The sequence below is a fragment of the Anopheles nili genome, chromosome 3, assembly GCF_943737925.1.
Source record: "Anopheles nili chromosome 3, idAnoNiliSN_F5_01, whole genome shotgun sequence".
Taxonomy (NCBI): Eukaryota; Metazoa; Arthropoda; class Insecta; order Diptera; family Culicidae; genus Anopheles; species Anopheles nili.
In genome coordinates, this window is record NC_071292.1 from 22,405,084 (window position 1) to 22,420,351 (window position 15,268).

The window sequence follows — 15,268 nt, forward strand, 5'->3', positions numbered from 1 at the left end:
GGGGTGTATGATGAGCTAGGGGGTGGATATGATGAGCTAGGGGGTGGAAAGCTTATTTGCAAGCTTCCGTCAGCGCGGTGGTGTTTGTTTTACTATGATATTACACAGTTGTTGTTTTCACTGAATTGTGGTCGGCCAGCGCAAAAAGTTCGCCGGGATACCGCGTTTCCGCCAACTGAACCGGAACTCGAAAACTCTGCCCCAATAAACCATGCCCCGGACTGTGATCTATTCAGAGATATTCTGTTTAGCCTTAAAATAGGTAATACATTTCACCCCATGTTACACACGAGTGTTGACAGGAATTTAAAATGATCAGCTCTAGCATTGCTGCAAGTAAGTATTGTAAACTTTTTTGAGTAATCAAAATAATTGGCTCAAGAGTAATAGGTTGATTATTACGCGTGATAATCATGTTTTCAAGTTTTCTTTACAATCGATTGAATGTAATAATGTAACAAGGTATGAAAAATGATACCTACCCTTAAATAAGTCTTACACATATGGCAATCTGAAAAAACACACTTTTCTTTCGGATGCATTAGTAATAAAACAGACAAAAATATGCTTCATTTTAAGGCAGTGATGTGTAGGACGTTTTACTACCAGCAGTCATCTATTTTGGTTTAAATACACCCAGCTCGAGCTCTTGGAAACAGTTTCATCATTACAGCCTTTTAACCTTTTTTTGCCTGCACCATCCCTGTTTAGCTACAATACTAATGTGCTCATCAGTGCACTTACTGTGGTGTATATTTCAAGAATATCAAATGTAATAGAAAAAGTATCCGAAAGAGGTGCTCAAAAATGAAAACAATAACAAAATATACGCTAACCATCAATTTGATTGATTTCGGTAAAGCTAAGCTTCTGTTCTAGTCTCAATTTCATTTGATATGAAGGCGTTATTCATCAGAACACGCCGTCGATAACTGTGCAGCGCTACGTTCTATACAAACTAGGTCGCAAAGGTGCTATATTAGATAAATGGGTACAAAAATGCCTTCCGTAAATACATCTTTCGTCCATTTAGGAAACGTGTCGCATAATATTACTTTGTTTTTGTTTTTTGCCTCAGCGGTATTGTTCAAAGCACTGTACGGGATTGATGAAGAAAATGCATTCTAAATGCGCTAAATTTAACATGACAGCCCACATTCTCTTTTTTCTCGCAAAATAAAAGTTATTAGTTGTCTACTTCGTAACGGCATGGATAGCTTCGGCTAGGTATTTAACGTTTTTCGACGTAACTCCAGCCATCGAAATACGTCCGTCCTTGGTCAAATAGACGCTAAATTCCTTCGTCAGGCGTTCGCACTGCTGCTGGTTCATGCCGGTAAAGCAGAACATTCCAATCTGGTCGGTAATGTGCGACCAGTTGCGGGACGAGCCTAGATCCTTGAGGTTATTGCGCAGCGTCGAACGTACGGATATGATACGATCCGCCATCAGCTTCACGTCGCTCAACCACTCCTGGCGCAGCTGCTTGTCGCCCAGGATCTCTGCCACCAGCCGGGCACCGTTGATTGGGGGGTTCGAATACATCGGTCGGATTATAATCTTAATCTGCGACATCGTTCGGTCGGCTTCGTCTTTACTGCCCGCGATCAGCGAAAACGCTCCGGCACGTTCGCCGTACAAGCCCATATTCTTCGCAAAGCTCTGGGCCAACACAATCTGATGGCCATCACGGAGAAACGAGCGCACAGCTAGCGCATCCTTGTCGACATCTCCACTGGCAAAACCCTGGTAAGCCATATCGAAGAATGGGAAGAGATTGCGCTTCTTGATGACCGCCGACATTTCTGCCCACTGTTCCGGTTTCGGATCCACACCGGTAGGGTTGTGTGCGCAAGCATGCAGCAGTACAATGGACTTCTCGGGAATTTTCTGAATTAAAACAGAGAGCAGATGCAAAAATATAAATTGAAAGCCAGTGGAATAAATTAAACTCAGTACGCAATACTAAACAAATGTGTCCCAGCTCTTCGGCAAAATTTGATCAAAAATTCGTAACAATTCCTGCATGAAAAATGATGCAACCCTGCGCAGTCTGAATTAACAAGCTAACGGGGGTAAACAACACTAAGCAAAACAACATTCCGAGGCTATGTCGTGGTCGAGATCGAGCCCCACTGATAATAGTGCATTGTGACGTCGTACCATGTGCTATTAAAACCAATCCTATCGCCTAGCGCCACTTACTCATAAGTGGGGCGATAATAGCCCTCTGCCAGCCGCAAACCAGCGTCGTGCGCACTTACCGAAAGATCCTCTAGCGCCCCATTGAAATCGAAGCCACAGGTCGATGGGTCATAGTAACGGTATGACTTAACGTTCAACCCCGAGTGGCGGAAGATAGGTCCATGGTTACCCCAGGACGGCGTCGGCAGATAGATATCCTTCGGTCCGGGGAAGAAGCTGGACAAGAATGCGCCACCGATGCGAAGCGCTCCAGTTCCACTGATACCCTGCACGGTGGCATTGAGACCGTTCGCCACGTGCTCGCTATCTTCACCCAGCGCCAGCAGGATGCTGTGCTTGCAAAACTCGGCCGTTCCACCAATGGGCGAGTACTCGTGATCCAGCTGCTTCTCTGCCAGCCGTTTTTCGGCCTTTTTCACACTCGGCAGTACGAATGGTTTGCCATTGTCGTCTCGGTAAGCTCCAACACCCAGGTTGATCTTTTTCGCATTTGTGTCGCGCTTGAAGGCCTCCGTTACACCCAGAATAACATCCGGTGGGCCCATCTGTACGCCACTCCACCAAGAGCTAAAACGATATGGAAACACATATTTCTGTCATAAATCTGCAGTAAAAAATTATTTGCACCAGCCTCTTCAAAGTATAAACTGGAACACGATCGACTATAAATACGCTTAACAACCAATCAATCTATAAGATAGTCTTAATTACTGAACAAACACCAAGAGACGTATCTCCTGGCATTTGGCAACTCGCGCAGCGAAGCTGGATGATATTTCGTGTGAAAAATTTCGCACGTAAACCATAAATTAACACATCGGGTCAAACATTCGGTGACAAAAAAATTATCGCATTTGCATGACCATGAGATGCATTTTCTTATCAGAATGGACAGAAAATCAATGGACAGAATTGTGTAACAGAATAGCTCTCATACTGTCTTTCAGATAAGTTCTGTCTGGATTATTTAATCGATAATTAGATCCATGGTGTTGAAAATCTATGAAGATAAATTATCCTTCGCTCTCATGGAGTACATAGCCCATACTACTATGCAGTTGGTATGAGAGTACGTATTTACTACGAATCATCAAAGCAAGATAAGACCATTGAGGCTGGCTCTTTTTGCTTTTAACCTGTTATTTTTAGACCACCCACTCCACACACCGATAGAAATCTTAACCATCCGCACGTTAGGTAACCGTTGAACCATGAATACAACCGTCAACGTCATCGAAGCGACAGCGTTCAACAATCCACAAAGCGGCCACGATCTCGGTAACTGACCATCGTGACCTTGGTTAATCACCCGAAGGTCAAAGTAGCAGTACCTGTCTAAAAAGAAGCTGAGCCCTTTGCACACCGGTGGTTCAACCCGGCTATTGGAATCATTCTTACCTAGCGCGAATCGCCAGCTGGCCTTGGGCTGGCAGTACATTCCGCAGCAAAACAGCTGAGCTGCGCTGGAGTGCTTTCGAACAAGCCATCTTTCCGTCACGCACCGCTTTCACCGAGGGTCACAGGGAAGCAACTGCAAATCAAAACCCACGAATCAGAAGTAATTGTTTAATGGTGTACGTCCGAACTCACAGTACGGCGTACAATCAGTCCTTTTACTTAAGTCCTGGTATGATTACCACTCACCGATAATGCAGCTGATAACGCACCGCTGTTGTGTACTTTTTGTCAACGGGATTTTTGCACACAAACGAATGCTCTTTCAGACGTCGTAGAGCTGCTGCCAAAAATGTCAGGCGTCAAAATGCAGAAAATAAAAAAAAAAACAAGTATAAGGGATAACTTGTGAAAAATCATGATATAAATTGAATTAAGCAATTAATTTTAAAATGATATCTTGAGGAATGCTTCAAATTGATCCTACCGGCACATCGGCTAACATTTGAAAAGAAATCTTGGCGAGAAAATCTCGCCATTGCTAGAACGTACCTTGGTCACCAGCGAGCCAGGTTGGCTCTCTAATAAAAGATATTAATTAACCAATCACTACTATTTAGTCCATAAAATTTGATAGATTTTTCGATTTTAAAAAGTTTTTCAGTATAAAAATATTTGAGAAAACTCCAAATGAAGCTTCAAAGAGTTTCTCAATCACACAAATTGTTATGAACCAACCTTATCCCTTTTCAACATTACTACAATTGAACGGAAGTCTAAGAATGGACGTTGCTGCAAATGTTACGAATGAAGTTTCCAAGAAACCGCGCGGAACTACGCGCCACTCGCGCCCATACACGCTGTATAGTTATACTCGTAACTAGTTGGCTCAAGTGTGAATTAGTTCCGTTCAAAATCAGTAAGAAAAGGCGAGCAGTTCTTCGTGATGGCGAACAAAACGAAAAACACCGAAGAGCAGAAAGCTATGGACAAAGCTGAAAAATACCTTCAATTTAAAAAAACGAGTGTCAAACTCGCCAATGACCATATTGACCCAAATAGTCTCATTCCCGACTGTTCATTATTTTACTACATTGAAGACAACAATTGGAAGGAATTGAAAATCATCTGCAAACGGCGAATTGATCTCGGATATCCGATTTTAATGTGGGCGTTCAACCTTGTAGATCGCAATTTGAAGATCAAATACCGCGAATTTGGAAGTAGCTGGCAAAAGAAATCATGTTACTGCGTCATGTTCTATGAGTGGGCACGGTATATCATCGCTTATGAACCGCGCACATCTGTACCGGTAGGATTCATTATGTTTCGTTTCATCATCGGTACATCGGGAACGAAAGTGCGCATTTATGCCCTGCACATAGAGGAGAAGTACAGACGTAAAGGACTTGGCACTCATCTCATGATATCAACAGAAGTACTCGCTCGTCGTTTTCATCTTGAAAAGGTCATCATATGCGTTCGTAAAGCAGATGTTCCTGTGAAAAAGTTTCTTCAACGGATGGGATTTTTAAACGTGCAAACATCGGGAGAGTATGAGACGTTCTCTAAGCGAACGCGTTCTCGAAAGTAATTAAACAGTGAACATTAACTTCATTCATAATTTTCGTCATGTGAATGAAGAAAAATATTCAATAAGAAAATCATTGTTCACAGTAACAGGTTATCGTACTGAGGCTGTTAAAATGCGTACCTCGCTGAGCTTTCAAATTTTCAGCTACTTGCTATTTAAACCTTGCTAATGTGTGTTGCTAAACATTCAATAAACAACATTCAATGTTTCGATAAGATTTAATTGCGTCAAATTTCAAATTTAAGTATCCGAAAGTTCTATCAGTCTAACCTTTTAAATACCTTTAACCTGTATGCATATGAGCTAGTCTATACGAAAAGATCTTCCTACTGAACACTTATTTGTATATTATTTTCTAGTCAAGATACATTTTTCCATTCGCGCGTTAGTTGTTTACGGACAGAAAGTACATTGAAAATAGATTCTCATCATCCTTTCAGAGAGAAAAAACATCGGTTTACAGGCGAACTAAGCATATTTCTAGAAGATAGGGTCGTGCTATTTTCAAATCAGGTACCGCGCGAGGATAAAGTAAGGTTATGTAAACGTCTTTTAGCGATTTGGAAGCACGATCTTCTGGATATATTTGATGCATCTTATAAAACGCAGAAAAATTAGTTAGAAATTAAAAGCGATGTCCAGTAATTATATTAATGCTGATAATTTATTGTTTCAGAATCCATGAGGAATGAAAAGTAATGCGAAATTTAAAGGAACTGTAAATAATTATAACACATTGACGATGAACAATTTGCAACATTTAAACAACCTAACTTTAAAGATCTTTGGATATTGTTCGTTAAACGATCATTTGTTCGTTGTTCAAATCTTAATACAGATAAAAATTATTAAATAAATAATAGAAATAAATATATTTAAAAATATTTAATAATAGAAATAATTTGATAAAAAGAAAGGTATCGGACTTTTATGCTCTCGGATTGCACTAGATCACTCCACATTGTTTTGACAGCTGACAGCCATCACTAGCATCCTTTTGGATGCTCGAATGTCAAATATATTTGTTTTGATATGCTAGAAGAATTGTTTGCCGCGTTAGTTCCTTAATTTTATAGGTAACAGTGTAGAAATCAACTACATTTACGATGGTAAATTTATGAAATATATAATGCTTATTTCACAAAGTGTAGTTTTCTAAAATACGTTATGTTTTAATGTACTTTTAGCTTCCTCTGTCTTTACTTAAAACAGCGCAGAGTCATCCTATGGTAAGATCTCGTTAATTTGTACCGGCCTTCTTGTTTACATTAGAAGTATAGCTCGATCTGCATTTATTATTGTTAAATTAAGAAGTTTTTATTTAACTTAACAATTTGAGGCCATATTCAAACACATCCTAAATTATTATCATCCTTTTTTCATAAGATCTGGGCCTAACTAAGTTTAATAAATCCTGTAAAAAGTATTAATATATAACATGTGATTGCTGGTTTTATCAGTTAATATAAAGCAGAAAAATTTAACCAATTTATTGAATAATGAAAATGCTAGGAGTAACATGCATTAAATTTTTGTTTGCATCAATACATTATCGTAGGTTGTTTATAATAACAATAATACTTCGATTGTGTTTTAAACTACTTTGCAGTATGTCTTATTTGCACGGAAATGGATTTATGATTTTGTTTTTGCATTTTACATTCTACAATTTCCTTACGACTTTAAGAACTGTAACATTGTTAAATTTTCAACATGTTTGTAAAGCTCCTAGGAGTTATAGTGCATAATTTGATTACATGATATTTAACAAAAATCCGACTGTCCATTCAATTTATGAAATTTTAAAACAAATTTTATTATTCGGCTGTCAGTATTATTTATTTTTATCTGGGGTTTCAAATAATCTCTTAATTATCTTTTTGTGATCGCTATTTTTATTTATTATCGTAATTGTAATAAATTTAATATCGTAATCGTAATAGCTATATTCAAATAGAACAGTCGTTTTTTGTGCAAACTTTTTGAATGTATATTGCCAATATCTTGCTTATAAAAATCGTAGAAGTAGTAGAAAAAAAATCAATATTATCAAAAGAGTACCACTTTTCCGATGGACCTTCGTAGAAAAGAGAATGCTATTGGATAGAAATTCGTTCGCTGTGGTTGCCATCGGTATGGTTAATAAAGAATACTAAATTATTTGCTTCTTTCGGGCGCTTCTCTTTTTTCATGCGTCATCTCTTCATCGCGTGCATCCCGGCGCAGTTGGTGGAGTTGAAAAATGGCGAAACATACAACGGACACCTGGTGAGCTGTGACACCTGGATGAATATTAACCTGCGGGAGGTCATCTGCACTTCAAAAGTAAGCCTTTCAGCATGGATGCTCAGCTAGCATCGCCGCATCCGCTCAGGTTTGTCTTTATTTATCTTCTATACTCCTGCTTCTTTCACCACAGGACGGCGATAAGTTTTGGCGTATGCCCGAATGCTACATCCGGGGCAGCACCATAAAATATTTGCGTATTCCGGACGAAGTGATAGACATGGTGAAGGAGGACATGCAGGCGAAATCACGGAACCGAGCCGAAATGAACAAGGGTGGACGGAACCAGAATCAGGGTCGCGGAGGGGGTGGTGGCGGAGGTGTTGGCGGAGGCGGCGGTGGACGCAATAATATGAACGCCAACAATCGAAACACCTTTGGCGGCAACCGAGGCGGCAATCGGGCCGGATTGGGGAACCCGAATCGAAATGCACAGAACAAGAAATAAATAACAAAAATCACAACAAAAGACTGGCACGAAATTGGTCTCGCGGAATCGATTTAGTAGCAAAGATTGCGTTTTCTATTATGTTCAGTAGTTTGCGAAGGTTCCGTGCTTTCCTTGACGGAAGGATGCGTGGGTGCGGAGTATAAAATTGGACTCACCCTCGAGTCGAATCGATTGGAAATATGGTAACGCTTGGATAGGGCGAACCGAAGATGAAACCAAACAAACACTTCTTCTTGGTTGGTTCGCCAACGAGTCGACGAACCGAGTGTCGCCTTATTTGGTGACCGATCGGTTGAACAGCGGGTGTTGATTTTGACCACGGGCGCAATGGGGGAGGAAAATTATAAAAATGGAAACATTCATATTCATAACTCAACGGCAAATGGCATCGTTCGGATGCGACGCGGTGTCGATTATGGGCAGTTTCGGAAATTTAAATGTGTCATTATTCGCCAGTTTGATTTGCAGTTCTCTCATTAGCATCTGGTTGAGGCGTGAAATGAGCCAAAAAAAACGAAATTTTAGATCGAGTAGTAATACAAAAGAATAAATTTGGGCAATCTATGAGTCAGCGCAAGAAAGTAGGCAGATTTAAGCTAGCTTCTCTTTTTTTAGGTTACCTCACGATGCTTTCCAGAAATTTAAAACAATGTTCGTAAGCATTTTAATTTAGAAAAAACTTCCTATTTTTCAAGATTAGTTATAAAAGTAGCATAATTTTGCAAAAAAAAAACTACAAGCTACTGACGATTCGTGTATAAAACAGCTTAAGAAATTGCACTTTCAAAAGAACCAATTGAATATATTTTTTGAAATTCAAATATTCGATCCTTTGACATTGATAAATTTAATGCAGGCTGCCTTCATGAAATAAACTAATGTTAAAATTGTCAAAATGATTTATTTGCTTCCCATTAACAAAAAAAAACGAAACTCTTCTGAGTTGTATGAAATGCTCTGCGGTTTTATAATGAAAACCGCATAAACGAAGCGGAAATTGGTCAGTCGCTTTCGCCGTTCTCGTATGGCCAGCTACGTTTCATGTCCTGCGGACGTACTGGCTGATTCGAGGGTTCACGTATTCGTCACACCTTTTGTGTCATCTCGTCGCCTTTTACGAGCCTAATCTTGGAAACCGTTTGCGGTCATTCACGTTGTATCTGGCCTGTGCCACAATCGCCTGAAGCATCGCACTTTGATCGCTTTGGATGCGGGAAATTCCGCTTACAATAGCCGCCGAACAAATTTCAACCCCGGCTGAGCGACAGGAAAAATAAAATATAATAGAGCTTTGAATCCCAGATGAAACCCCATCAGGAACGCTTCAGAACACCGATGGACATTCTTTTCTTTTCTTTATTTTTTTTTGAAAGACATGGATGGACAGCGAGGGAGTCGATGGGGGCTCAGTTTCAAAGCTCACGTCTGTTCGGACGTGAGGTGGAATAAGCGAAGATAAATTTAATTTCTTTTTGTATAAATTATTCCGTTGGCCTTCTTCGCGCCTGCTTCATTTTCTTCAACGACATCTGAGATTATTCTTCGCCAACACACCACCGTTCGCGACCCACAGGAATCAGGGCGTCGATGATGCTGCTTAACTGATCCCCAGGTGAATAATCATGTTTGGGTCAAGAGAGGCTGCTCTCTTGGGATCGTTCTCTTTAAACCGATATCCCCACAACACAGGGTGATTCAGGGTAAAGGGATATTTTCCCCCCATTTTTTTAACAAAATAATATCACGATGCCAGTGGAAAAAAGGAACACCAATGAAGCAAGCCTTCTACGTATATTTAAAGGTAAATTTTAGATAATGAAATCAAGATCAGGATACAATAAAAATAAAGCTTAACAAATTATTTTAAGATTGAACAGTATAACGAACAAATGTATTAAGTCGTATACCTTGGTTTTGATTGCTAGAAACCTCATATTTAAATAGAAAACAGTATGCAGGATCTATTTCCTCGAGCCATAATATTAGCAGACTCCACCCAGACGCACCCTGTGGGGGGCTTGCTGAACTGGCACGGGATGGCCGGAACGATAAGTCCGTAGCGAATGGCCAACAGCCAAAGCCAAACGGCAACCAATCTCTTCGGAACGAATCGTCTGGCCGCAACGTCCAGAACCTTTAAAATATCCATCCATACATCGCTGATGGAGCCGCCGAAGTCACGCACAGGTGACGACCGAGCGGAAGGGTTGCCCTCCCGGTGCGTGATGCCCGCGGAAAAAGCAGGAACCCAGGACGAACCAAACGGGCAGCGGGCCGAGGAAAGAAAAACGACCGCGCAGCGAGCGTGTGAAGTGGAAAGAGCGAGAATTAATCGTTTGAAATCTGTTAAAAACGACACCTCGACCAAATTGAATAAGAGCTAGTGTGAAATGAAAGGAAACCGGTTTCCTTTCTTTAGCTTCTTGCTGGCCGCGCGTTCTAGACGTTCGTTCCTGGCCGGGCGACCGGTTGAATTGCCTGCCTTCGTTAGTACACTATTCATTGCTTCTCTCGCTTATATTGCCTCTTAAGATCGCCCTCCACTGATCACCGATCGTTACGCCATCGATTCCCAGTCCTTCGGGATGCTGTTTGCCATTTTCCTTCTTGTGCGCTGTTCGCTGGCAGCGCTTTGGAAATGGTTTGAGCCCTTCGAGAGTGCGGAACCGATCGCGGAACAACACGATCGGACCTATGTACGTATGTATGTACCATTGTTTGCCAATTGTATGCCGCATCCAGCATCCACGGGCGACAAAACGGCCCACGATGGGGTTGCGGTGGGTACGAAGGCGATGTTGTTGGTCACGTTTTTACATCGTATTTAACTCGCTTTGGTCACACTCTGCTTGGCACTCTGAGCAAAGTGTTCTGGGCACTGTGAGTATGATTAAACAAATTTCGGTACAGCGTTAAGAAGCACGTTGGTTAAATGCACTTGTTTTGAATAAAGGACAATACATTTGAAATTGGATTTATTTTTAGAATATACTAGTTAGAATAGTTGATAAATTCTCCATAGTATAGTCAACTTATTATTTTTTATTGGCAAATTGGACCAGAAATCAAGCTTAAAAATTAGGTTTTTCAAAAATAAAGTAATATTTTTTTATTAAAATTAAAAAAACCGTGCTGGTGAGTTATTATTTGATCATAAGTGGATCTTATTTCCGATTATAAACGGCCCGAAAGCCAATCGTCGTTTGTCCACAGTAGCACGACACGCTGAACCAATGTGCACCCAGAATCCAAGCATCGTTGCGCGAATGAGTATCGCAAAGGGTCCCACTGGAAACGATCCCGAGTGCAATGTGCGCATGTTTTTACATAAAAATCTCATGTACCGACTGGCCACGGCCCTGGCTCGCGCCGAGTTCGGCACGGGTCGACCCTAGGGTTTCCCGTCCATCCGCGCGTTGAACTCTACCGGCGCAAATCTACATGCGATCCGTCCTAGCCGCAAACCCGCTCGTTCGCTGAATCGTTCGTACGTTCTTGTGCCACTTCCAATGCGAATTCGATTAAAATCAGCTAAAAACACGGAAGGTGCAAAACAGGCGACTCTGTAGCGCGATTTCACCCCGTTCTCGGTGCACGGCTATCATTGTCGGTGTGAAATAAGGCATCCTTGCTGGTTGCTCGCACCGCAACTGCCTAATTTGTTTCGACGGTATTAGGGGCTGCCCGTTTCAAGTTTCGTGTGCCACACCATACTGTCAGCTCAAATGGGGCAGACATTCCGGATGATTTTTCCCTATTTGGGAACGTACTTGCAGACGAGTGATAATTCCCGCTTGCAGTGCTGTACCATTTTATGGAAAAAAAACCCGCTGTATGCTCTTTCCTGACGTGTCGGGTTCGCGGATGCGATCAATTTCATCCGTTCCCCCGCCACAACCATTTCGGGGACATGGAAGGTGAAATGAGATGGAGCACCTTCTGGAACGGGCATTTACTGATTTGCAACGGAGCATCGCGGCTCTCCTGATGCTGCTTCGCGTGTATCGTCGTTGGTTCTGGAAAGAAGAAACCACTGCCGTGGAAGAATCCCGCCGGTAGGGCTGGACGGCCGCATAAAATTGCTAATCGATGAATTTCGATCGTTGGCGATTTTGCGCTGAAAATGGTTATACGCGTCGGTGTTTGCGCATTACCATCGACACCCAAGGTGTGCTGTGGTCTCCATTCTGATGTCATCCAACTGACGTATCACCTTCCGGCAGCGAGGTTTTAGGGGCACGGTACCAACCGACGGCCAAAGGAAAACGTGCAGCAAAACATCGAGCGAGCGAACGTCGAATTCCGTGAGGGATCGAATTCCACTGCTGGAAATGGCCCTTGCCCTTGCGTGCGGTGAGATTCGTCTTGGGCTAAATTGCGAATATTTTTGTTTCCTCCACCAGCAATACATGGAATGCATCTTTAAAGTGCTGGCTAACGTATGCATAATTTCGCTACAGCGAATGGTGCCAAGATGGGCACCGAATACATCAGCTCCTGGCAAAACATCTGCTCTTTTATGGACGGTTCCTCCTCGCTTTTAAATGTTGCTGTATTAATGGCTTTGCCTGGGGGCGATGGTAGATTGGCACTTTAGCTGTTCCTCGCGAATTGTACTGCTTTTCTTTTTGCAAATGCATTTACATGTTAAGCACATTGCATAAGTGTACCATGGATACGGAAGGGTTTTTTTTTACAATCACATTAATCTTGCTCAGAATATGGGGAATAACTAATGGAAAATTAAACGAAAAATGAAGTGCGGCTCGTACCTTAAAATAATTTCACAAAAACGTTCATTTTGGTAATCGACGCTAAGCTCTTCCGCCCTTGGCGTAATGCGTGAAGCAAGAGCAAGAGCAATTAGTTGCAGCAGAATTCGTTTCCACCGGCTTCTGGTTGGGATATCGGAATCCAGCTTCCCGTCGTAAGCGCCAAAGCCAAATCTTTTAAATCAAAGCACATCCGATGAATGCTATTAGTTTTCGTGGGATGTGGCCACGGAAGCTATAAAATAATTGCCCTCTTTTCATCGCATCGCGCCGTAAGCGTTCCCATCTGGAAGGAAGCGTGCGCCTCATCTCGAATCGATCAAAGAAGGCCAATCAAATTTTGCGCTCCAGTCACACACTTCTAGCCCGTTTCCGTGGCAACGCAGCAATCGATCCGGTGCATCAAAATTACTACAACAAAACCGCGTTGATTAGAGGGGTTCACCAAAGCGATTCCAAATGATTACTCTGTAATCACATAATTACCCATCTGAGTTTCGAGCCAAATTTCGGGCGATTCTCGAAGGTGGGTTCGACCTTCTCTCGCCTTCTACCATTCCGCTTCATCACGGACGGGAGCGCGATTCTTTTCTTCTTTATTCGGTGATTGATGGAACCATGCGCGCGGATGCTGGCAGCTTTTCCATCTTTCTACCGCGTGAATCTCACACGAAGCGTGCGGTCGATAACAGTAGGTTTCAAATTTTCTCCACGTTAGCTTCAAAAATGAGTTTTTAGTTTAATTTTACTTCTTTTCAAAACTTTGATCGTCTATATGGCGTATTTATTTGTTATTCAAGGTGTTTTATATTATTTACTGCAATGATGTGCAATCTCCTTTACACTGTTAGTACGCAAGGATTTGAAGTAAAGTGCAAGGACCTCTTGCGGTCACAAAATTGGTTATTGCCTGTACATCTCCTGTGGCTCTCCTACACACCCTGTTTCCGGCACGCACACATTTTCGAGGCAATCTGAACCGGGCATCTCCAAATCGCGCTATCTGCTTCACGATCGCCTCGGGATGAAGGAATTCCCTTCGTCCGGTTCTGGCAGACATTTGTCTTTTTGTCACTTTCGAAGCGCGTTCCGTTCCATTCCCTTTTTCTACCGCTTTGCCAACGCAAACAACGACAGTTCGTTTCGGGTCTCGCATCGTCTACCGTGCGTTTGAAAGTTTGTTTTATTTCCATTCCGCTTTTGGTACGGCATTAGAATGTTGTTGTAGTCTTTTGAAAACCAAAAAAAAACGATGGTGTTGCATTTTTTGAAAGACTATTCTCACCGCCGGGCGAAGAGAAATCTTAATTTTTTTCCTTCGTTCTCTTATTTCTTTTTATTTTTCTCTCTCCCGCTTGTCGTTTCCGTTCTATGTTAGGCGGTATCCAGGATTCTCCACGTTAATTCACGTACTTTTTGTTGTTATTTTCGTTGCTTAATTCTTTAGCTAAGTACTTTTTGGTGTGACTCTCCTTAAGACAACTTCCATTGGCTGCCCCGAGGTGATGCCGAAATGGATTTTCGATGTTTATAGTTTGCGCCTCGGGTGATGGTGCTTGGCTATGCAGAAACGCAGCACAAACGGAAGGACATTTCGTTCTGATTCGTTTACTTGGAAACGCTTCAGGGCCAGCACCACAGTTCAACGGTTGAAGCACACATCCCGGCTGCACTTGGGTGCATGTGGCTTGTGGCGACTGAGACGAGATGCAATCGGATGCTTGAAATGTATATGTATTTTGGCAACGTGCCGACGGTGCACAATGTGTGGTTCGCCAGCTCCCTTGCGAAGATCAGCCCAAGAACCTGAGCAAGTAAGAAGCAAGTGTCAAAAAGGAAGCCACACAACATATTACGGAACGTGAACGGGAACGGGAATGAAATGAATCGTGGCGAAACGGAAGGATTTCAATAGGTTGAAAGGACACAAAGAGGATGCGAGATGGAACCCGAGAGCCGCATGGATGAAGCATGGAAATGTTGTGTAGAAGAAAGCCCGTAGCAATTGTATGGAAGGGATAAGAAAATCTTCACACCGACACCAAAGAGTGGTTGTAAAATGATCGTTCTTTTTTTTTTGTTGCTCTCTATGGTGGATAACGCTTTGTTGTCCTTCGTCTTGTGGCTGGCATGAATTTATGCTTCGCTTTTTTTTGTGACTTTCCAGCATGGAAAGGTATGGGTGCACCACACCGAAACGGCTGAGCATACACATGGCCGGTTTTGAACGTTGCTTTTTAACGGAGCAACGTGTGAAGACGTATTGGGATGGGAAACGAAAAAAAAAAAGCAAAAGGGCATCTCGCAAGAAGCGCAGCAACATAAGAGAACCGATGAAACGGTAGAATAAAGAAATTCCGAAAAAGGTGTGATATGGCATCCTGCTCGCTCCGAACGGTAGCCGGGTTGTATGATAAGATAAGCAAGATGGTCGGGGAGGAAATAAACAACGAACACCAGACTAAAGCTGTGCCCGAAAGTGGACAGCGTGGACGTAAAAAGTGTTATATGCCGATTTGTACGCTGTTTTCCAGGATGTATAATGTAATGATCGCCTCTTGTGCC

The 15,268-nt window shown here is 42.2% G+C and overlaps 2 protein-coding genes across 2 annotated transcripts; one reads left to right on the top strand and one right to left on the bottom strand.

Moving 5' to 3' along the window:
- Window positions 1-581: 581 nt before the first annotated feature.
- LOC128726957 (aspartate aminotransferase, mitochondrial) lies at window positions 582-3,840 on the bottom strand. Its single transcript, XM_053820807.1, has 4 exons — window positions 3,796-3,840; window positions 3,604-3,736; window positions 2,265-2,772; window positions 582-1,890 (listed from the first exon to the last, which is right to left on the bottom strand). Exons 2-4 carry the CDS (start codon window positions 3,690-3,692, stop codon window positions 1,195-1,197), a joined length of 1,293 nt encoding a protein of 430 aa, XP_053676782.1. The 5' UTR covers window positions 3,693-3,736; window positions 3,796-3,840; the 3' UTR covers window positions 582-1,194.
- A 542-nt stretch (window positions 3,841-4,382) lies between these two features.
- Window positions 4,383-7,928, top strand: LOC128723906 (U6 snRNA-associated Sm-like protein LSm4). Its single transcript, XM_053817671.1, has 5 exons — window positions 4,383-4,476; window positions 4,788-4,912; window positions 6,382-6,423; window positions 7,421-7,519; window positions 7,614-7,928. The coding sequence occupies exons 1-5, from the start codon at window positions 4,383-4,385 to the stop codon at window positions 7,926-7,928; spliced, it is 675 nt and encodes a 224-aa protein (XP_053673646.1).
- Window positions 7,929-15,268: the final 7,340 nt, after the last annotated feature.

Coding starts and splice junctions, on each gene's coding strand:
- LOC128726957 (XM_053820807.1), bottom strand. CDS start 3,692: ATGGCTTGTTCGAAAGCACTCCAGCGCAGCTCAGCTGTTTTGCTGCGG. Junction 2,773..3,603: donor CAGCTGGCGATTCGCGCTAG/GTAAGAATGATT, acceptor ATATCGTTTTAG/CTCTTGGTGGAGTGGCGTAC. Junction 1,891..2,264: donor GGGCGCTAGAGGATCTTTCG/GTAAGTGCGCAC, acceptor GTTTTAATTCAG/AAAATTCCCGAGAAGTCCAT.
- LOC128723906 (XM_053817671.1), top strand. CDS start 4,383: ATGGACGTTGCTGCAAATGTTACGAATGAAGTTTCCAAGAAACCGCGC. Junction 4,913..6,381: donor AACCGCGCACATCTGTACCG/GTAGGATTCATT, acceptor ATGTACTTTTAG/CTTCCTCTGTCTTTACTTAA. Junction 6,424..7,420: donor CAGCGCAGAGTCATCCTATG/GTAAGATCTCGT, acceptor ATCCCGGCGCAG/TTGGTGGAGTTGAAAAATGG.